Source organism: Heloderma suspectum, chromosome 3 (genome assembly GCF_057233095.1).
Source record: "Heloderma suspectum isolate Gila_16-S chromosome 3, 16-S_ref, whole genome shotgun sequence".
NCBI lineage: Eukaryota > Metazoa > Chordata > Lepidosauria > Squamata > Helodermatidae > Heloderma > Heloderma suspectum.
This window is the reverse complement of record NC_139460.1, coordinates 292,248,530-292,272,778: the sequence shown is the minus strand read 5'-3', so window position 1 is coordinate 292,272,778 and position 24,249 is coordinate 292,248,530. Positions and strand designations below refer to the sequence as shown.

The window sequence follows — 24,249 nt, the reverse complement described above, 5'->3', positions numbered from 1 at the left end:
TTAAATTGGTTTATTAATATCTCTGTCCTTTCAAATTGCCTGGATTAAAATGAAGCCTGAATTTAATACAAGTATGATACTCATCTCCTAAAAGTTAATTCTGTGGGAGTGAGCAGGAAGGATAGGCAGGGGTTATATCTAGAATGCACATGCCTGAAGTTCTAGTGCTCAGAACTTAAAGGAACAACAGACTTGTATCCTACAAATTTAAGGGGTGGGGGGGTGTTTTTTGAAACAGTGAATTTATGATGCTCTATTCAACACATTTCTTCTCTATCAAGAGAAAAAAAAGCTACCAAGAAAAAAATAAGTAGTTTTTGAAATAAAGTGTGAAAATATGGTACAACATAGGTCAAACTTTTATTGATTGATTGTACTTCTAAACTGCCCAATAACCAAAGTGACAGTGATGGATCTAAGAGCGCCCCAAAGTACCAACCTGCTCCTTTAAGGGGAGTGCAACAAACTCCAGAATAGGTTGAATACCACTTGATACTGGCCTTGATACTGAGAGCAAAGGAATGTGAAGTTGTCATGTGTTTTAGGATTTGGTCCTGGTTCTAGGAGGGGCTATCCTATATCTCATTATTTGGCACACCTATAGTCATGTTTTATGTCGTATAATTTTCTAACCTCTGCAGTGTGTTCAGTTCTCTAATACATATTTCTTACTCATACTAATAACCAAATATGAATGAGATTTACTACCTGTGTCATGCACACAAAAAAGTAAAACTGATCTGCTTAGTAACTACCAGCCCCTGCTTCTAGAGAGTTCTAAGCATGTTTAGCCAATACACATATGGTAGCAAACTCAGGTTTGCCAGCAAAGGTACATTCAGCAGGGAGATGTATAACAATCTTGACTCTCTGAGGAGTGTATCTGTGTGACACAGGTGTTTATAAACACATTTTTGCCACATTCACACTAGGTGTACAAGCTCTTGTTCAGATGATTTGCATATGTACAGAATGAGACCAACAGAAATGGTTGACCCCTTTCATCTCTTAAGACTGCAATCCTATACATGTCTATTCAGAAGTAAGTCCTGTTGAGTTCAATGGAGCTTACTCTCAGGTAAGTGGGTATAAGATTGTAGCCTAAATGCCTTTTAAAAGGAATGAGGTCTACATGAGCAAAAGCTTGATTGCCTTAGTACAGGGGTGGGGAAAGGTGCAGCCCATGGGCTGTATTCTGCCTGCCACAAAGGCTTCTAACTCACCAGGGACCAGTGCTTTCCTGATGGGAAAAGCAAGGGAAGCTGGCTCACTTTGTGTGCGTGTGTGTGTGTGTGTGTGTGTGAGAGAGAGAGAGAGAGAGAGAGAGAGAGAGAGAGAATGCGTGTGAACTCGAGGGCTAATGCCAGGTGTGGCTCCATCCACTGTAGGCTGAGGTCCTGCCCACTGCTGGCATGGCCCACCAACCTTCTTACCCAGGGACAATGCAGCCCTCCGGCTGAAAAAGTTTCCCCACACCCCATCCTATTTAGTAAAAGGGATCTGGGTAGCAGAAAACCAACAAGCTTTGACAGCTATAGTAACCAGCTAATATTTACTTATCTTCAGGAAATATCTGAAGTACCAATAGGAAACTTGGTTTCAGTCACCAATAAATAACAGTTCTTTCTCTTGGTGAGATAAATGACTGATTTAATTTCCCTTTATTTCTCTTGATTTAAATCAATACCCACCCTGGTTTTATTCCTATTCAATCTATTGAATTTCTACCAGCCAGAAGTACTGTGTGACTTGGGCACATCATTAACTTCCTTCTTTTTGTTTTTTTTTAAAGCCACTTGCTGATCATCACCCATGGCCAAAGCATGTGTCTCAAGATGACCTCCTGCTGTTTGCCAGCAGAATAAAGATTCTCCGCATCTTTGCTAAACTGCACGGCTGTTTAGACTTTCCTACTAATGATTGGTGGACTAAACTCCAGCTCCCTTCATATCTTTTGAAACGGGCTTTGAAGTTAATATACCTTTGTAAAGAATGTGAAATAAGCCCTGCGCTGGACAAATTAATCACAGAAATAGTCAATTCACCAGCCTGATCATCACCATGTTGTATAAAAATACTTGTTTCATTGTTGTAAGGAGTATTTACTAAAATGTGGAATTCTATGTGGACAGAAAAGCAGATTTAAAGATATATTTAGGGCACAATCCTATGCATGTTTAGACAGAGAAAAGGCCTGTAACTCCCAGCATTCCACAGCCAGAAAAGCTGGCTGGTGCATGCTGGGAGTTGTAGGCCTTTTCTCTGTCTAAACATGCATAGGATTGCACCCTTAATAACAGTTTCATTTATGCTGGGCACAACATATGGTAAAACATGTGCTACTTTCTTGAGTTATCCAGATCATGTTGTTGTTTATTCGGTCAGTTGCTTCCGACTCTTCGTGACTTCATGGACCAGCCCACGCCAGAGCTTCCTGTCAGCTGTCGCCACCCCCAGCTCCCCCAAGGTCGAGTCCGTCACCTCCAGAATATCATCCATCCATCTTGCCCTTGGTCGGCCCCTCTTCCTTTTGCCTTCCACTTTCCCTAGCATCAGCATCTTCTCCAGGGTATCCTGTCTTCTCATTAAGTGGCCAAAGTACTTCAGTTTTGCCTTTATCATGTAGCATCAGCAAAAAGGGATTATGGAACCAATTTTAGGCAGGTGGTTGAACTAGATGGCATTTTGGTACCATATGGATCTGCTATTACTAGTAACATACTGAGTCCAGATTTGGATTAGGTAGTTGAGCATAGACAGTGTTACAAACCATTGGTTTATATTAATTCATCCTTGATTTTCCTGCCTTTTTACCTTAGCTCCAACCTTAAATGACCACCTGTAATGCTCGTATGGTCATGGCTGAAATCTTTGTTAGATTTACTCAAGTATCTGTGGCATGTCGTTTTCATAGATGCACTTAATGCCATGGCCTTTCACCAACAATTGAAGAGTGCTAAGATACTATAAACCAATTTTTAAACAGGCAGCCTAAGAGCCATGTAAAGCCAGACAAGCTTCCCTGACTAGCCTTCTCATCTTCTAAATTTCTCCTCTCCATATTATAAGGAAACATGGAAGCCAGGATTGGGACACCAGAAGCCATTGGAAACAGTAGATGTGTGGGGCAAATTATACCCTCAGAGCATCACTCCAGAGGTTAAACTGAACAATTTAATTGAACAATATTGTAATACAGCAATAAGAATAGCATAAGAATATAAACTTTAAGGAGGAATCTGGGCTTTTTTTCATTTTCTTTGATGCTTGGATCAAATTAACTGCACCAAAATTAATAACTACGCCTGGCACATTTTCCCATCTCTTCCCTTCTACCCCATTATCTAGGCAACACGTGGAACCAGATACACTGGTAGAAGGGAGCAATGCAGTAACAATACACAAAGCATGTACAAAAACCTGTTTTAGGGTATAGTCCTATGCATTTACTTGGCAGTAAGCCCCATTGAAGGTAATGGGCTTTACATCTGAGTAAACATGCACAGGCATCATTAAAGAAGTCTAGATATGTGTGGAGTTGCTGTATTACCGAAGAGCAATTTGTAAACTAAAACTGTCGTCGTTTATTTCTCATCCTAGTTTAATTTAAGCCACCATCTTTGCACTGTATGATTTATTTATTTAAAACTCCACTGTGGACCCCAAAGGAAGGTAACAATATAAAAACAAACAATAAAATGTCCGTTAAATCATGCAGTTTTTAAAAAAAAGATGAGGCAACAAAGCAGAACGTGGCAAAGAAAACAAAAATCAAGAATACATTCAGTTATAGCTAACCCAAAACAACCTGTGACACAGCTGTGCTTTAGCTGAACATCTAGAACCAAGCAGAGAGGGACCCAAACAGGATTCAGGGGGAAGGGTACACCAGAGCATGACTACCGAAAAAGCCCTGTCTTGTGTTGTCACATGCCACATTCCAGACGGAGGGGTGGTGATGACACATGATCATAACTTAAGTGAGTGGACAAGTTCATAATATTGCCATACATTATGTTTCCCGGATCCTCAAATACCTTGTAGAGGAAGCTAGTATTCAATATGCCGACACTGCTGCTGGGTGGTGGAGGCTGAGAGAATATTAGCTTGCTGAAACACAAGGCCAGTGAGTTTAGGACATAGCTAAGATTTGTCCCAGAGATTTTCATCCTCAGTCTGATGTTCCAGTTAACTACCACACAGAGTTAGCAGTGGCCTGCAGTTACCCCACATACTGATCTATTGCACTGAAGGAGAAATAACGAGCACTGCACTACACCACTTCTGTATTAGTATCTTTGAAAATGTATGTTGTTCTTAGTAAGCTGTAGCTTGTAAATCACTTGCTACAATGGCTTGTTCATTCCTACTTAATGCCACCCAAGGCATACAGTTTACAAGTGGAATTACTCTCACAAAAGAACACACTTTTGTTGGGACCAGTTTTGAAACTAGGCAGGCCTGTGAGCATCACAAAGTGCTTACTCAGGAATCACTCAGTGCCCCAAAGTAACCCTCAACCTCCCTTTAGGAGGATGGGCTCTAAAGACATACTTGGCTCAGTTGTTTGCTGAAAGAGATTCTATCAAAGGAACTTAAAATAGGTTTTAGTCCTTTATGTTCAGAATATGTGCAGGAAATTATCGTGTTTTGACAGCTACTGTTCAACAGTAACAAAACTGTTCCTTCCTGTTCCTTCCAAAAGGAACACATGATGGAGAAGCGTATGAGGTTCCATTGTATTTCTGTTTTTAAAGCATTCTGGCCATAAAGTACATATTATTTAACCACCTTTCATGATCTTATGGTTGACTACCCGGTAGAGGAAGAGGCAGAACAGGCAAACCAAGCGTTGGTTCACAAAGTTTGGTTACAGACTGCGACTTTTTCTACATCACCTCTTTACTGATCATCAGTGTACAATAAAATTTCCTCCTGTTTTAGGCTGGGGTTTCTCTTTAGTTTTGGATCAAGAAATTGTTCTGCAATCTGACGAGCTGTTAAAGGGAGGAGAGTTAGAGGCATGATCACCAGATGAATTATGCCTTGTGGGTCCTCTAGAGGTTAAGTCACTTCTGATATTGAAATGGGTCACTCCCAGGTCAACAGACCTGTATGGCTTTATTTCTCCTTTTCTCTTACACTTCATCAGCCCAGCAAATTAGGTTCTTATATCCTTGCTGTACAGTCAATAGACAAAAAGGACTGATCAGATAATTGGTTTCTCCTAGAATAAAAAAAATCCCTCAGCAGTGGGCTCAGGCTGCAGGAGTTGCAGGAAGCTTTCACAATGGCAGTCACATTATATGGGTCCCAAAAGAGGATGAAGCAGATGATCACAATAAGGACTGTCCTTAGAGCTTTGAAATGGTGAAGATGCGCAGTAGGGATAACTGCACATAGGCAGGTATGCTGGATCTGCTTGTGTTGCAGGTAGGCAATCCTCCCTACTGAAATATGTAAACAGATCAAGGTCAGCGAGACAGGGATGAAGATGCCAAAGCAGATTATGTATAGGTAGTCATTGGCAGCAGACAGAAGCCCACAGTTATCTGCGAAATTACTCTGTTGTAGTGAGGAAATAAGTGGCGTGTGTCCCACCAAGGAGGAAATAGTCAATACAACGAGAGAGAAGATTTGCTTCTTGCTCATGAGAGTGGGGTAATGAAGGGGCAACTTTATTGCCACTTATCTGTCCAGAGAAAACAAGAGCAAGGTGAGAATGAAGCCAATGCAAGGAGTAATGTTCATGCAGATCCACAAGAGACAAAGAAGCAGGTTTCTGTCAAACAGTGCATCTGTTGCATCATCCAATGTGTCCCCAATGCACATCACACCAACCATCAGATCAGCAGCTGCCAAATTAAAGATGAAGATATAGTTTCTGCTTGGTCTCTTCTTCTTCAGCTGACAGATGACTATGATCATTACAGGCAGGTAGCACAGAATTGCAGGGATGATGTCAGGGAGGCTAAAGCTGAGAACCAACTGAGGTTAGCGAAGGATGCTAAAAGCAACAAAAAGGCTTTCTTCAGATACGTGCAGAGTAAAAGAGGAAAGAAATAGTGGTTCAGTTATTAAATAAGGATGGCAAAATAACAGATGACAAAGAAAAGGCGGAGGTGCTCAATTCCTACTTTGGCTCAGTCTTCTGCCAAAAGAGGGTCTATGACCTCCCCTGGCAAAGACAAAGTACAGGCTGAAGGGGCAGAAATTCAGCTTGAGATTGATAGGCATATGGTCAAGGAACACCTAATTACTCTGAGTTCCAATCTCCAAGGCCAGATGAACTGCATCCTAGCGTAATAAAGGAACTGGTAGAAGAGCTCTCAGAACCACTGTCTATTATCTTTGAGAAATCATGGAGGGCGGATGAAGTGCCAGATGACTGGAGGAAGGCTAATGTTGTCCCTATCTTCAAAAAGGCCCAAAAGGAAGAACCTGGGAACTACAGACCAGTCAGTCTGACATCAATCGCTGGGAAAATTCTGGAGCAGGTTATAAAGTGATCAGTATGTAAGCACCTTGAAAACAATGCGGTGATTACTCAAAGCCAACATGGATTTGTCAAGAATGAATCCTGCCAGACTAATGTGATCTCATTTTTTGATCAGGTAACTTCCCTTGTAGACCATTGGAATGCTGTGGACATAATATATCTTGACTTTAGCAAAGCTTTCGACAAAGTGCCCCATGATATCCTGATTAGCAAGCCACCTAAAAGCGGGCTGGATGAAATTATTATCAGGTGGATCCACAGTTGGCTACAGAATCGGACTCAAAGAGTGCTTATCAATGGGACCTTCTCAAACTGGGGAGAGGTAATGAGTGGAGTACTGCAGGGCTCAGTCCTGGGCCCAGTGCTCTTCAACATTTTTATTAATGACTGGGAGGAGGAGGTGCAGGGAATGCTGATCAAATTTGCAGATGACACAAAACTGGGTGGGATAGCTAATACGTTGGAAGACAAACAAAATTCCAAGTGATCTTAACAGATTGAAGCGCTGGGCAGAAAACAACAGAATGAAATTTAATAGGGATAAATGCCAAGTTCTGCACCTTGGAAAAATAAACCAAATACACAGTTACAAGATGGGTGATACTTGGCTCAACAATACTACAAGCAAGAAGGATCTTGGAATTGTTGTAGATCACAAGCTGAATATGAGCCAACAATGTGATGTGGCTGCAAAATGGCAAATGCTATTTTGGGCTGCATTCATAGAAGCATAGCTTCCAAATCCCGGGAAGTACTAGTTCCCCTCTACTCAGCACTGGTTAGGCCTCATCTGGAGTACTGTGTCCAGTTCTGGGCACCACACTTTAAGAAGGATGCAGACAAACTGGAGAGGGTTCAGAGGAGGCAACGAAGATGATCAGGGGACTGGAAACAAAGCCCTATGAGGAGAGAATGAAAGAACTGGCCATGTTTAGCCTTCAGAAGACTGAGGGGAGATATGATAGCACTCTTCAAGTACTTGAAAGGTTGTCATAGAGAGGAAGGCCAGGATCTCTTCTTGATCATCCCAGAGTGCAGGACACGGAATAATGGGCTCAAGTTACAGGAGGACAGATTCTGGCTGAACATCAGGAAAAATGTCCTGTTAGAGCAATACAACAATGGAACCAATTACCTAGGGAGGTGGTGGGCTCTGCCACACCGGAGGCATTCAAGATGAAGCTGGACAGCTATCTGTCAGGGATGCTTTGACTTAGATTCCTGCATTGAGTGGGGATTGGACTCGATGGTCTTATAGGCCCCTTCCAACCCTACTATCCTATGAGTCTATGATCACCAACAGGTTGACAGATGGGATGAAGACACTCAAGAAGGCATGTAGCACTGCGTAGAAAATAATGAGCATCTTTTTTTAGGGAACTTTCATGGGGCCATTGGGCTTACTGTGCCTTGCATACAAAACCTACATTTAATCCACAAGAAGCACCATCAAAGTAGGAGTAAACATGCATCAGTTAGCAAATTACTGAAGTCATAGCAGCTAAATTGCTAAATTGTCAAAGCATAACAAATTAAGATCTGGCAGGTAGAATTCTTGGTTCTACTGTTAGATGATTCTCTTCAGATTGACGGAAACTGTCTGTGAATGTACTGTCAACATCTTTGCAGCTACCAACTTCCTCTCTCTTTTTCCTTGGTGAATACTTTCTTTTCCTTCTTCACCTGGCAGAGATGTGTCTGAAAATGCATGGAGGACCGAAGTCCTGCTGGCTGAAGGCTTCAAGCAAAACAAACTCTTTAGCTGGGGTGGGCGGCCCAAAACAGCAAGGGAGATGGGCTTGTTTGATCAATTCCTGAAATTGTCTTTGACGCAGAAAGATAAGGAAGGACTCTGGCAAACAGAGCAGACACACACTGTAACCCCTGCCCCGATTAGGCATCTAAAATGAGTCCATGCACGCAAGAGGATTTGCTTGATCATGCAGGAAAATGATGCAGTGTGTTGAGACGATTAATATACACAGCATGTCAATGTGGTCATGGATTATTTGATTGAGGGAGGAAAACATGTTTTAAATTACAACAAAGATTCAGAAAAAAAGGTAATTTTTCAAGCATGAGGCTCAGGATGTTTACAGAAAAGTTCACCAGAGCCCAAGTTTTATAAGATTGGTTGGCTTTGATGGGCTTGTTAAACAGAGGAAGGATGGGGGGCAAGCATTTTCAACACTTTATGCTATTTAATTAGATTGCGGTGCGATATCTAAACACTTCTTTAAAAATCAGTTGTTACCCATCTTCTTTTCTTTCAGAGAAGGTATATTAAACAGGACACTGTTGTGACTGATATTTTGTTAGTAGGTTATCCCCTAAATGCAATGTCCTCGAATCAAATGCTAGTGCAAATAATGTCAAATGTCTGCTTAAAAAACAATGACACCCAACAACCCTTTTTATCAAGGCCACCATTTTTTCACCTATCCAAAAATTAATATGAGAAGGTAGAAATCATTTGGGGAGAATGTCATTTTTAGTTTGCTGAGCAAATCAAGAACAATGCATTTTTGGATGCAGGAACTCTGATGCATGAATGGAGTCCCACCCTCTTGGCAAATTGCTTCCCTATCCATCTCAAAGAAGTAACATGTTTTCTTACATATATCAGTCAATTCCATTTAAATAAATGGAGACCTGCACAAACGCAAGAAATTGATGTGCTTCAGCTTACCACTTGACATTTTCCCAGATATGCAAGAATGCAACTGATGTATGCAAACCCCATTAAAAAGGTAACATGGGAATTGGTTCTCATTGCATTCATATGGTAAGGCAGTGTAAGGAAAGCTACAGTATTGGCCCATTGGTAACAATTGTGCAGATGAAGAGGTATGACTGATTCAAAGCATTACTGATGTTAATTCTGACATTTATCCAGAGAAATTAAGAAAAAGATGCACAGCAGGAGCTTGATATTACAGATGGACTGGGAACTCAAATTATCTACAAGTTTGAATGTTTCCAAGAAATCATCCTGTATTTTTCCTCTAAACCAAGGCAGCACATCCCTTGTCCCCTCTCTGTGTGTGTGTATAAATAGCCAAGAGTGTTTGTTCAAGGGTTATGGCTTAGGCGAACCACATAACTCTCCCATGAGCCATGGTGATGCAAGCAATATAGTAAATAAAGCTGTTCAGTTTCAATCCATTTGACATCACCTGTGCTTTGACTAATTATCTCCCTATTGAAACAACATCATTTAAACTTCAAATAACTGTCATACAGCTGCTTTTTATTTTCCCCATAATTGTGAAAAACTAGATTGAAATTATTTCTTCTTCCATTGATACATCAAGTAGACACCATACACGAGCAAAGATCTGCTTCATACAAGGTTAAGTGTTTATACAAAGAAGCCACAGCCAGCCAGAATTGTTCCAGGTTTTCATTATTCAGGCCCAACTTCTAGTCTGGTCAATTAAATTCAACTTGGCTAATATGATTCTAAGCAGATGACAACCCTATCAGCCAGGATACAATTTCATACCCTGCTGAGCCTTGAGAAGAATAAGATAGTTTGGGGATAATTGTTTGGGGACCATTAGAAAGTGTGTCAGGGATAATCCCTTTTTGGAACTGCACTATTTTATTGTTGGTTAGGTTGAAAATGCTTCACTGGGGGAAGAGAGATTTGTAAACAAAGCCAATTGATGGGATCTTTGTTAGATCACTGAACTAAGGTGGGAGAAGGAAAGACATTACTTTCCATAGGTGATAGTATGATAGCCAGGGAGGTGAGTTAATCTGGGTATGACTCCCTTGCATAAGACAATGGACCACACTTAGGTGGGAGGAGGGGGGTTGTGTAGGCTCTTCCTGAGATGAAGCACGTCGCTGGTTTGCAAGACATATCAATACACATGTCAGAAGTAGACACTGTAATAGAAAGGATGGCTAGGATTTTATAAGGCTGGTGTTTGGGGCATAGGTACACTATACAAGCTCCCCAAAATGAACAAATCCTTAAACCTGCTTTCTTCCCGAGAATCTGCAAAATAAGCCCACAGTAAAATTATTACCTTGATAGCTATATAGCCCATGTAGAAGTAAAATGAGGTGGGAAGAGCAGCAGTTCAAAGTGTCACAAAGAGGCCCGTTTTTCTCTAACAATACTGTGATTTAAATGTGGTAATGGAACACAAGGAAGAGAGAAGGGGTGGCTAAGCAAGGTGTAAAGGTCGGGGCAGATCTCATGAGTTTAAAAAGTCAAAACCACACCAGTTATACAACATTATAGTTTTGTTGCTAGCATTTTTGAGAGTAAACAAAGCAAGGACAAAATGAGGGGGACAAGAACTGATAAAATTATGAAAATCGGGTGCTTGGCAGGGCTATACATTTTAGAATCAAATAAAACTATGCTCAGCTTCTTAGAACAAAGTACTCTGTTAAGGTGGGGGACACACACAAAAATAAGAAATCTATAGGCACAGCTGTACTTGACTCTGCAATATTTAGTTAACTACATGGAACTGGTTTAACTCAGACTTGCTCTAATACACTGTCAATTTATCCTCTGTCCAAATTGTATATTTTTATTAAGTTAACATTTATTGCAGATTCTGATTTTACATCAACTATTCCAGGACAGGTATTATTAGTGACTTCTTGTTAATAGTTACCAGAAGAGTTCCAGTAATAGCTCCACAAACAGTTTTAAAGGAGTTTGTACCTTTTGGCTGTTCTAAGCAGTGACAAAGAGACACTACAGGTCATATGGTTCATAGGACCATCCTGAAGAACTGATTCTCAGAGCTGGAAAATGTGTGCTGCCTATTGTTAGTTATGGCCAAAGAGGTTTCCAAGCTGCAATAAAACAAGATTCATAAATACTCTGATCTCAAATGTATCATCAGTTTGGTGCTCAAAGTATAAAATGTGGGTTGCTTTCTGTTTCTAGGACTTTGGATTCTGTTCATGTTTTCAAGGTGCTATACCTCTTATACCATATAAACACATTTGCTTTGGGCTAGGAAATTTCTAAAACATGAGACTGACATATTAGAGCCCCAACATCACATTCTTTTGCCCCAATAAAAAATCAGATTACAAACTGACAAGAACATTGAGATATAAGATACCTACTGTAAATGGTTTGGGGTGCATTTTTAATGGGATGTACTCAGCAATAAGTGTTCATGGGTCTGCAGCTTTGAATGTCCTCAAGCAACTGTGAAGAGGTGAACTGGCCATGTTTCCCTTACTATTTGCCTTTATTATTATTCCTGCTTACATTTCTAATGTTATGGTTTTAAAACGTGCCATCACTTGATGTAAAAAAATGAATTCCGCAAATGTAAAAAAAGGTGAGGATGCTAATGTGAATAATGGGAATAAGCATAATCATGCTGGCACTATACTAAATATGCAGAATAGAAACAATAGCAAGATTTGTATCCATAATAAATAAAAGGTTTGCCTCTTATTTAAGGAATGCAAAAATGTTAATAAGGAAGGAGGAAGCAAACAACTGTCAACCTTGCTACTGAAAAAGTTAGTACATGGCAGTTATAACCACACCAATAGTCACTTGTCTAAGTAAGACTGAAACAAAATGGCCACCCATTCTAGGTGAGTCAAAAGTCTGCGTTGGTTGTTGGGGGGGGGGACTTTGGTGACAACATAGCTGGTGCTTTAAAAACGTATTTTTGCCACTGCCACAAGTGGAAATGGTGGCGCTTCTCTCAGGGACCGTCTCCTGCCGGTCACCATAGCCAATAGCCCTTCGAACACTACATCATGATGTAGCATCAATCAGAGGAAGATCCTGGGGGAAAGAGTGGACACCGTTCCCCCCCCCCCCCCAAAGCTTCCTCTGAATAATGCTACACTGCAACAGCATAATCCAAGGGGCACTACTTGTGTGTGGTGGGGAGGAAGCATAAGGCTATCGATGGCTGTATATTACCTCCAGTATTGGAGGCAGTATGCTTTTGAATACCAGTTGTTGAGGAACAATAGAAGGAGGTTGCTATGCTGCTCATGTCCTGCTTGTGGGCTTTCCCCAGAGGCATCTGGTTAGTCACCGTGGGAACAGAATACTGGATAGATATAACAAATAGGTCTTTGGTCTGATCCAGTACAGCTTATATTCTTATGAAATGGCATGCAATCAGAGGGAGCTTGAGAGGAGCTCAGCTGCTGGTGGTGGTTGCAATAGCAAAATGAAATTTAAGAGGGGGAGAGGCTAAGAAATACCAGTCAGTCACAGCCCCCACCCAGGACTCCTCCTTAGTTTTAGGGCCCCTCTCCTCATCACCAACACTCAAATTTTAAACTGAAAAATAATTAAACCAACAGTTGAGGTCAGCCTTAAGAACAGTTTCCAGCCAAACAGGAAGCTTTCACCTCTGCTGCTTCCCTGGATTTCCAAGTGGGGCAAGTGGGAGAACAATGGGCTTACTGCATGACCAGAAGCTACAGGAGACAACTTTTGAGATGGCTAGAGATGCTGCACAGTATGTTTAAGTGATGACTGCTACTATGCAGTTAACAGTCCTGTTTCAGCCCAGCAAAGTTAGTTTTAGAACAACTATTCACATTCAAGCAGGAAGGCTCAGAAGAGGTTGAATGTTCTACATAGGAAGTTTATGGAAATTCACAACCTAGCAACACATCTGAGCAACTATAAACAGAAATACAAGTTGTTTTCCAAGTTTGAAACTGTTTGTACACATAGGGAAGTATGTGTACCCTTATGGGAAAGTAAAATCCTGCCCTCACAAGATACAATTCCGTTCCCATTATTCAGTATATTACTCACTCACCACCCTGAATATATTTCACTGGTTACTCAAAAGAACCAGAAGTTGATCAACAGATTACCAATAGTGTTCTGCCACTCTGTATGTTACAACCAGGTATGGTCCTATCCAGCTGTGTACCTAGTGAAATCCCTTGTGCCCCAAGAGTCTGCTCCACAGAGTTGGGGAACCTCCAGAACAGAATTGGACGCAATGATGGGACACTAGAGGGGGCTGAAGTTGTCCCCCCATCCCCAATTTCAGTTCATGGGTACATCTGCTGCATCACAGCCCCTTCTGTAAATGGAAGGGCTGTTTTGGATACAATTCAATAGACTTTCTGCATGGCTTAAATATAAGCCGATTTAGTTCTGCATAGACTTCCATGTCTCCTTCCAGCCCAGCAAATGAAATATTTTGTTTTCCTTCTATGCAACCAGAGAGAGCGAGCGAGAGAGAGAGAATGAGTGAGTTCTACCCACTTGCAGAACTGGGCTAAAGCTATTCTCTTTGGCAGTTTATTGGATTACCTATTAGGTAATACTCTCCAACTCTAAGATTAACCTGGTGGGTTGTGAATATTCCAAGAATTGTGGAACTGGAAGTTTCCAACAAGTGAACTGCCATAACATTTTTTTAAATTGCCTTTTTTCTTCTTCAGACTAGTAGGCAGACAAATGCATAAAGTAATTCAAGCTTCTTCACACACAGTAAATGAAATTTCTTTATTTAAATTAGTTTGCTTAGTTCATATTTAGACAGCATAAAGGCTGAGCTACTTGATCATTTAGACTGGCCCATAAAACAGACTTCAAATTGCCGAGGGAATCTAAACAGCACTTGGTCTTCTTTGAAGTCATGTTGAGGGCAGTTACTCTGCATATAATTTTGTTTATATAATTTAGTTTACAATGCACCATTCACTCAGCAATATACTCTGAAAATATACAAAACTTACATAACCAAATGAGCAACATTTGACAGCCATCAATTATCCAAACCAGTTTAAAAGATAACCAATACTCCTAAAGATCCATTTTAAACTACAACAGAACATAAATTCCACATAAAGCAGTTCAGACATATTTTCCAGGGAAAATATTAGGATATTAACCCCTTCTGTCATCTTCTTAGACATGAATATAATGCATTAGATCAAGACTAAGCTAGTTGCACTTGTCCTATTGATTTCAATGGGACCTAAATGCAACTAACTTAAGTTTGGATCCAACCTAAAATAAGAAGTTGTAATCAGTTAATGCCTGCGTTGTCTAGCATTGAACTGGTTGAATTATGGTTGTTTTTTAAAAAAATGAACTATACAGTATTATTGCACTCCTTGAATGTGCAGTACTTGGAAACATACCAGCACTGAAAGGGGTCTCGCATTAAGATTTTCAGGAGGAACAACATGAAGGCGAGGAGAGCATCCAGTCTGTACCAACAGTGTGCTGTCTTCAGTACAGGCCTTCATTTATTTCGTTCATGTTGCCTTTGGAAAGTGTCACTTAATGTCTGAAAACAAAGCAAGACAAACTTACCAGGTAGCTCCATAAAGAAAGATCAAAGAAAAACATCCAAAGCTGTTCTATTCCCGGTGTTACCAAGGAAGGCACACAATATTAAATTAGAACCATCTAGAAGCCCAGAAAGCAGAAATAATGAACTCATATGTACATGTTATTCTGCTACTAGAAGAGACAAATCCCTTAAATAGATGTAGAGGATACCTAGCAAAGGAAAGCTCTAAAGCAAACTCAAAAAGCTCCCTCTTAAGCAGAAGCTTAATTTCACTAACGTTCAACATTTGCATGGTACATTTACTATCTATTGTATATCACAAATTAAATATCTAGCTGAACCATTGTCAAACCAAACTTACAAGAAGTTTTCAGTACTGATGGATGGGGCTATGATCTATGATGTGGCATTTGCTCCACGTGTACATTAAGTTTCATTTCATTATCAAGAATTTGAACAAGCTGCTGCATGGATGGAAGGTGCCCAGACTCCAGCTTAGACCACACTGGAACATCTAAATAAGAGGTGTAGAAGGAGAGGGAAAGCATAATTAGCATGCTAATCTATTACTTGTAAAGTGTAGGAACAGCCAGTTGCTGCTCTGGTGTTATACTCACTATGTTATCCAGAGTAAAAATACTGACACAAACTTTTGAATAGTAAAAAGCAATCAGGATACCCTGGTTCCATCCTTACCAACAAGAATTCAAGAACTCTCTTTGTGGAGAAAATTTCACAACGCATGTAAAAATCCACAATTCCACAAACTGTTCTTACCTTACTTAGATTAGAAACAAGACAAGACATTTGCACTTGCAAAAAGCTGAACATAATTCTATTTATTCTACAGCAATAGAACAGTTTTAGATGTCAGTGAAGATTTAAAGACAAACACAGGGGGAAAGCTCAGAAAAAGTTGTTTCCAGTTCTTAGGACGCAGTCCTATCTTGATAGTCAGCAGCCTCCGAAGTCGGAGGCTGCCGGGTATCCAATGCAGGGCCCTGCCTTCGTGCTCCAGCCACCCTGCATTTTCTCTAGACGAGTGATTTCGCCTGTCTAGTGGAGGCTTTGGGGAAGGAAGGAGGCTGGAATGTACATAGGAAGCTGTGTAATGCAGCTTCCCTGGTCTCCTCCCCTCCCCCAGGACTGCCCCCTTTCCCTGTCTCCACTTCTGAGCGCAGAGACATTGCCAATGCGGAGAGAATCGCACAGGCTACGAGGGGGCAGGGGAAGTGGCGGGGAGGACAGTTTCTGGGCTCCGAGGCCAGAGCCCTGGTTTTCTGTCCCCCAGAAAAATCCTATGTCCCTCAGACACTGTCTAGGGGACACAGGATAGCTTCCTTAGTCACTTAAAATAAGAATAATGGGAAAGCTATCAGTATTTGATAATGACGATCACCTACTAGTGTGCAAAATTGGAGGGGGTGGCAAGATTCAGTATCTCCCCCAACTACATCCCTCAAATAAGGTTTCTCACCAATTTACATGCAACAAAATAAAAAGTATTAACCAGTATACCCAAGCTTCTGCAGAAAACACACGTCGCTATTTTTAAAACATTACATCTGTGTATAAGGGAACACAAATTTACTCTGTCAGTGCTCATGCTAATTACATTGGAGTGACCTCATTAACATAAAATAGGAAGACAGCATTTAGGCTGTAGCCCTAAAATGCTATTTATGACAGTTTAGGGCTCATTTCAACTCGTCATATTTTGACATCTAAACCTTCTATTTTGGCCTTATGTCCCAAATGCAGTTTGTAGCTTCATAGAAACCTTAACAACAGGTACATTCACATAAAGTCCCTTTTAAGCTAACTAGAATTCACAAAAGCTATTCAGAACTCACCATTTAAAGTTATTTCAAATGCACCCGTTGACATACACTGGTTCTCAATCATGTTGCTTAGGAAGAAAACCATCATACAAGCATACACCTAAAAGTTAAGAAAAGTACATTTACAGTTACTATCTTTACCTCATTCAATGTGTTTACTAGTTTTCCTGTATATTCAACTGATACCAATTTTTGGTGCAAGCAATTTTCTACCTGTTCATGACTTTTTAATTAGAATTTTACTATTATCTTTCTATCTCTTGAACAAGGAATATTCATTTATAATACTTAGAAGAGATGCACTGCAAACAAGTATAACGGATATCACACTAGTTACTAGAAGAAAATTAAGAAGGGTACTACTTCTAACCTCTTTTTATGTAGCAGGTAAGCAAATGCACAAATGTACCACATGAGCTACTTGTTTCACTCTTGTAAATATGTCTTTTACTATTTTGTTTCAAACCCTAGTGATATTGTCCCCTTTACATCAGTCTGTTAAATGTTCTTTCTGGTGCTATACACCAAAGATGAAATGATGCAATCTTCAGCAACATGGCACTGAAAGATCAAGCCAAAGATTAAGCGTTTCAGCTCATCATAAAAAGAGATTGTAGATTATTGAATAAGGAATGTCTAGGATCAGGATATTATATATTAACCCAGACCTTCATTTGGTTAGATATTTCAAAACAAATGCTTCAGAATTTCTAATACTGAAGAGGCTAATTAGATCAGATATTTTTAAAAAAAATCTGTCCCTATCTCAACCATAAAACAGTGCTGCAGCATTTTTTTCTCCCAGACCTGCTTGTTCCAACCACCAACAGAGAAACCATTTCTGCTAGTGGCACAAAAAGGGCTGAGTCTCCATGCCCCAAAGTCTTATTTGCAGCTCAAAAAGCTCTTTAGGAACAAGTAGAAAGGTATTTGTTCATCCCTATCTTAGATATTTTGGTTTTATTATGCTCATTCAAATACAGAGGATGAGAGAGAAGGTTTCTGCAGTCATTTTCCTTTTTCACTATTATCAGCAAGAGTATGCTCATGGGAGCATGTCTTTAGTTAACTAAACACATAGACCAGGTTTGGACAACATGCCACGGCTCATTGTGGGTTATTTAACCCACGATGAGGTGCATATACAACCCCTGCTTGGGGGTTGTCATGTCGTGCGAACCTGGACAATGTGTATTATGTGAAGGTTAAACAACCCTCACATAACCTTAGCCCTTAAACAACTCTCATGTAACTCATCGTCTATTTTAGGGTTTAACCCTCGCATAACCCACACTCGCCAGGTTTGCATGACACAACAACTCAAGTGGGGGCTGCATATTCAAAATGGTGGCTGCACAGGCCCTGCATGCACCACAGACTCACAGTGGGTTAAATAAACTACAGCGGGCTGTTGTGTCATTCGAACAGCCCCACTGAGAAGCCAGCCTCTATCACATCAAAAAGCAATATTTTAAAGAGGAAAAAGTACCTTATTTTCTTGACCCCACTGCCAGATGCTTGGAGCTTGCATGCCAAAGAAAGCAAAAGGATCCTTGCCAACAATAATGAAGCCTATTAACACTAGTTTGAAGACTGACAGGAAAGATGCTATATGTCTGGCAGAAGAAAAAGACGCAACAATCACTAAAGAGGGTCACGGTTATTTATTGTATCAAAAAGGGCAAAAATTATGCCATACCTCGCTGTATATCACTGGTTTTCACTTTACCAATATTACATATTTGAAAATGCTACTTTTAAAATTTAGTAGAATAACAATGGGTGAATGCAATTCCAGAATATCAGAGATACTTTCTAGCAGTTTGAAAAAATAAGGTAAAACAAAAAACAAAAACCTACCACACAACACAAATATATAATAAGGGATGAACGGGCGCCCCCCCGCCTGTCCTCCAGCACCTGCCTAGTCCCTGCCCTGTGCTCGAGCCCCATGCCCACTCTCCGAGCCGTCAGCACTTACCCGGACCCCATATGTCTCTGCCATGATCGCCATGTTTTGAAAAACATGGTGATCGCAATACTATGCACATAGACTTATATGCAAAATGGCGCCATGAATCACCCACATACGCAAGATTCACGGCGCCATTCTGCATATAACTCTATGCGCATAGTATTGCAATCGCCATGTTTTTGCAAAACATGGCGATTGCGGCAGAGGTGGATGGGGCCTGAGTAAGTTGCAGGCAGCTCAGTGAGTGCAGAAGGGGGTTGAGCAGGAACAGGGATTTGGCAGGAGCAGCTCAGGGGTCGCAGGCAGTTTGCAAGAATCCCAGACCGAGACAAGTGCCCACACCATCCCTTGTGTGTGTGTGTGTGTGTGTGTGTGTATCTAGCATCATTATTACTGGAAAAATTCTATCCACAGCGAAAGCTGTAAGTCATTACTAGTTTGCAAGCTTGGGGCTGATTGTTCCTGTCCAGATAACCTTATGCACTCACGGAATTGAATTCATGCCATAGGAACCAAGTTAATTATTCTTCATGTATAGAATTTGATTTGCTTAAACTATTGGAGATGACGTATTTAGCATATTTTAACTCTTGGTTAACTTACCTATAAATTGGTTGAGGAAGATAGTTTTCCCCTTCAATGCGGATGTCTGGGTACCGCTGGCTAATAACGCGCATGTACTCCTCAAACACCCGCCTGTATCCTCAGGAAACACTGAACAGAAATATTTTATCACAATTAATGTTGCTGTGCTTAAGGATAAACATTCAGATTATTCAGAAGTAATCAAAATTATTAATATGCTTGATGATAAAACACACTTTCCCGAAAACCACTCCTTCAACTACACCACCTTTATCTGCTCAAACAGTCAGAAGTACACTTTTGACTTGCTCTCCATCACAGATCCACTTACTCTCCCCTTCTGTCCCCTATGCTTCCCTCTCTGAACAAGTATGTGGTGTCAGCTCTCTCCCTCTTCAAATCTCTCCTCAAAATTCAGTTATCTCTCTCTCTCTCTCTCTCTCTCACACACACACACACACACACACACACACACAGAGTGAGGCACTTTAGAGCAGATTTCTGTATGTAGAAATGTACTGTATACATTAAAATCTGACCTAGTGTTTTCTATTTGGCCCCTGGGTCACTCCTTTAAGTTTCATTTCCAACTCCAATCAAGTTTGAAGTATGGCTAATCACATTCATCCTTCCCTCTCCATTTTCTCCATTGTCTGTTTTAGATTGTAAGCTCTTTGAGGGAAGCGACCGGCTTAATTTTGCCTATAACTCAATGAAGTGCCATGTAAACTGATGATAGTGTGTAAATAAAGAAAACGTAAAAAAACCCAACAGTATACCTCACTTTATCTACTTAACTAGCTTAGGGTGCAATCGTATGCATGTTTATACAGAAAAAAGTCCTACAATTCCCAGCATGCCCAGCCAGCATGGCTGCCTGGAGGGATGCTCCGAGTTGTAGGACCTTTTTATGTCTAAATGTGCATAGGATTGTGCCTTTAAGCTATGTTTAAAAGCCGTCCATGCACAACTGCATTAACAACTCACACTAACAAAAACCTTCCAAATAATTTTAGATAATTAAAATCAGGACTCATACATCATTGTAAATTCACAAGCAACTTAGTCCTACTAAGGACTATACTGTAGTTGTTACAGTGTAGCAGCTACGCTAAATATATTTATACACCCATAAACCTGAGTAAAAGCCTAAAGAAATATGAAGGAGAACTAGCCCTTCCACTCCAGAGGTTTTGCTTTTCAAAATGTCTTAATATATTTTCTTTCCTAATCTACCCTATATAAGCCTGCTAAGTATGCCACTGCTGCCTAAGTAAGTGCTGGTTGGCCAGAACAGCTCAGAGTGCTAACATCTCTGCTTCATTCCACTTCTTTATATAGGAACAGGACCCGATCTGAGTGAAGGCCCAGTGTGTGCTGTCCCACCCACCTATCAATTACTCACCTTAAATAGGGTATTAGTTTTCTATGAAGTGAACTTTGGGTGGCTTGAGTTGTCAACAGCTAGGAACAAATTTCAACAGGCTTCCCAAATTGGCAGGTGGGAGCTTGGATTATTACCTTCCTCATAGCAAAGTATTCCTATTATTTGTATTATTTGTATTGGTGGAGGAGTTTTTCTTCTGGTGTTAAAAGTGATGCTTGAGCTTAGAGCAAACTTCTGCAGTGGCTTCCTTATAAAACTGGTCTTTGGACATTAAGCTTCAGAGTCTCATCTACCAATGGGACTGGTAGATGGTAGCCCTCAGGCTCTGGACAGCATGAGCAGGCCAAGCTGACTTAAACCACTCTTTCTTCACAAGTCACCTATTGGCCCAGTTTGGACATCATGACAAATCAGGATTTTTTAAAATCATGAGTTTTTGTGAGCAAGCGAGCTGGTGCACACTGTTGAGGTGCTCCCACTGCAAGCGGGAGCAGCTAAACAATGTTCCATCCCTGGGTTGTTTAGCACTGTTGGGGGAGAGACAACCCAGAGTTGGAGCCCATCCTGATCTAAAAAGTAATTAAAGTGCTGAGTGCCTCACTGGGATTACAAAAAGGAACCTTCAGTGTGCTATGAAAATACTGGCCAAACCATGGACAAAATTCATACTGTATAAATACTATCAACACATGTCTGCAAAGTATTAGTATGTTTCATTAGAAATAGTTGAGTGAAATAGAAGCATGACTCCTACATTTGCCAATGACACGCCACCTAATGCTATTGGCATTGCGCTAGAGGTCCCTTACTCTAGTGCAATGTAATTTATGTTGGTGCTAGCATTTGATTAGATACTGCCCAATAGTTTGCTTACTGTATAACTTTAATGACATCAAGAGGCCAGGCAAATGCTAACGCAAAATATTAGTTTTCTGAGCATAACTGAACAAGATGGAACTAAGATGTTGGTTATAAGCAACTGGTACTTTGGATAACTCTCAATGGCTATGAATCATGATGTCTATATAATTCCTCCAGTATTGGAGGCACTATGCCTCTGCATACCATTTGCTGAGGAACATGTGGGAAGGTGCTTTTGCGCTTACGTCCTACTTGTGGGCTTTCTACAGGCAGGTGGTTGGGCACTATGTGAACAGAATGCTGGACTAGATAGGCCTTTGGTCTGATTGAGTATGGCTCTAATGTTCTAAGAATCAATTAATTCCAATCTTGAAATTCATCGCCCAACATGTTTTTGTCCTTGAAAACCTTTGCAAAAGCTAACAGGAGAAAGGAACATAGGAAAGAATTCCCGAAAAGAAAATGACAAAACATTAAGGCATCTTTTCTTTGTGTAATGCAATGCCACTTGGAAACTCAAGTCTGTACTATTTTGGTGCTCTCACTACTTATTATCTTCTCTGTTCATACTGTACAGTTCAACAGATACAAAGGACTTTAGTAACTGGCTTCTGCAATGTAGCTTACTGCACAACTATGCCTTAGTAAACACTGACCCTGTTCACATGTAACACTAAGCTGTGATCACTAGGTGTTTTTTGCTAACTACAGTGGCTTAGCATGTCATGTGGGGGGAGAAAACCATGTTGTTCGTGGTTAGTAAGCCACCCCAGCTAACCACCCCCCTGCAACAGGGTTAAGGGGCCCTGGGGTGGCTTATCGTGTCACCTGGTGGGCTCCCTGGTGGTTAAAACAGGCTCTGGAGGATTCCAGGTCACAACCATAGAGTCCACCAGCTAGAGCATCCACCACTATCAGTGATGATTTAGCCACCACAGAGTTTCTCTATGGTCATGCGGCCTTTTTGGATGCCGCAGCAGCCGCCAGGAGTCCATTCGCGCTGCGGAAGACGCTAGGATGTACGCTAACCACACCGGGACGATCACCAGGTAAGTACCAGGAGGGGGGTGGTTAGAGGACCCACGCGGTGCTGCATGGTTCTGTGATCATCTGGCAGGCCTGCGTGTTGTGGTTTTGCTACCCACCATCCATAGTTATCCTAACCACCCTCTCCCCCTGCCCATGTGAACAGGCCCGCTGAGTATATCGCAATAAGCAACAACTATAAAATCACCAATAACAGACCTCTAAAGAAAACTGCTTTGGTAGCAAGTGTGCCTCTAAAAAATATTTGAACACTAGCATAAAGAAACTGCCAATTCTGTCGAAGTTATTTATAAATACCGTCCATCAGGTCAAAGAGCTACACCAAAAAAACACAACTAGATTAAACAACATACAAGAAAAATCTAACTTGCATATGATTTACTTGAACCAGTCTAATGCAAAAATAAGGTGGTGATGAATACATTGCATTTGATTTCAACAAGAACTTCTAGTTAAGTATGTTTAGGATCGTAGTCGTGTGTGTGTGTGTTTGTTTTACTTGCCTCCTAGTTTGAGTGCTTGCCAAGTTTTGTTTTCATAGTGTTGAGAGCCTGTTTTGCCTCATGGTTGCCCTCTTCAACCATGCGATTTACCTTTTTTTAAAAATTAAAACTGGGATTTTATGCTTTATAAGAAGTGCCCACAGGCTTCTGTAGTGTACTGTGAAGGGTTCCTGCTCAAAGCTTAATAGCTACTGAGGAATCTATACAACTCACAAATCTTATTTAAAAGATTCACTAATGAAGTTGAATCTTCTAAATAAAGAACCTAGGGCTAAGTCCAAAGTCTCATAAGCAGCTTTCCGCTTCTGCAACAGGACTCCCCTTGCTCTCCTCCCACTAAAACCTACTCTGGATGGTCCCCAACCGGGAGCAAATTTGGGCAGTACACAGGGGGGTGCAGAGGGAGGGGAAACCTGTTCCACCAGCTGTTTCTGTTTCTTGGTGGATACAACCCCTAGGAAACTACTGTAAAATGCTTTTTAAAATGTATCTTCTTTTCTTTCCCCTTGGTCCCAATTGTGATGCGTTGCTATGCTGATGTAACAACACTGGTACACAAGAGGAGTAACAATGCCTGTTAAAAATAGTAATAAATAGGTTGAAACACTCTTGATTTTAAAGGCTTCACTAGCACAAGCAGCATGAACAGTGTTTATAAGCAAAGGTGAAGAAAGATCACACAATAAAAAGAAATCTATATGATTAGACTAGGCAGATGCTGAAATATTGCATGAAGGTTGAACTATAACTACTACTCCAGTAAATAGTCACTTTTAGAGAAAAGTACTAGGATTTTAGGCCCAGAGTCCAACTTTTGTTTAATTTCAAATCCATAATTCATTATCTCAGTGAAACTACATTTCCTAAAATAAATGTGCACATATTTTTAAAAGTTTTAAAAGGACTTCAAAATTAGGAAAGACAAGTCACAAACCAAATTTTAACTCTGCTGTAGCCAAAGGACTTGGAACCTAAGAAATGCCTCAATGAAACCCATCACCAACTACAGATTGCAGCTTAGAAGCTCCACTAATAAGGGAAATGTAGTGCAATCTCAGGCATGTTTACTCAGAAGTCTCAATGAGTTCATTAGGAATTATTCTCCAGTAAGTGCACTTAGAGAGAAACCTAACACCTCAATCGAGGAGTAAGCCCAAAAGAACACAGTGGGACTTACTTCTAAGTAAACAGCCATAGCATTGTACTGCCTGTACTTTATTTTCATAGCTGTAGGTGCAAATTACAGATTCTTTCCCTTAATGGACAACA

General features: G+C 40.7%; 2 protein-coding genes and 1 pseudogene across 5 annotated transcripts in view; 1 reads left to right on the top strand and 2 right to left on the bottom strand.

Annotated features, from left to right (window-relative positions):
• ERICH6 (glutamate rich 6) overlaps positions 1-3,615 on the top strand; it is a 53,428-nt gene extending 49,813 nt beyond the window's left edge. Inside the window, exon 18 of one of the 2 annotated variants that reach the window (XM_084847284.1) lies at positions 1,793-3,615. In XM_084847284.1, the coding sequence (XP_084703410.1) occupies positions 1,793-2,053 (261 nt within the window). In that variant the 3' untranslated portion in view covers positions 2,054-3,615. The remainder of the gene's footprint in view (positions 1-1,792) is intronic. The other variant, XM_084847285.1, reaches the window with a different exon arrangement.
• The window catches only part of SELENOT (selenoprotein T), a 58,778-nt gene that overhangs the window by 32,910 nt on the left and 1,619 nt on the right, over positions 1-24,249 (bottom strand). The window contains exons 2-7 of one of the 3 annotated variants that reach the window (XR_014789606.1): positions 19,201-19,311; positions 18,112-18,238; positions 16,635-16,722; positions 15,143-15,295; positions 14,627-14,775; positions 11,190-11,323 (exon numbers count right to left, since the gene is read on the bottom strand). Coding sequence is in view for 1 of the 3 variants with exons in the window: in XM_084847287.1 (XP_084703413.1) it covers positions 15,171-15,295; positions 16,635-16,722; positions 18,112-18,238; positions 19,201-19,311 (451 nt within the window). In the remaining 2 variants the exon portion in view is untranslated. Of the gene's footprint in view, positions 1-9,370; positions 11,324-13,970; positions 14,776-15,142; positions 15,296-16,634; positions 16,723-18,111; positions 18,239-19,200; positions 19,312-24,249 lie in introns of those variants that run through there. The other 2 variants (XR_014789605.1, XM_084847287.1) reach the window with 2 other exon arrangements.
• LOC146351429 (glucose-dependent insulinotropic receptor-like) lies at positions 4,879-6,024 on the bottom strand (annotated as a pseudogene).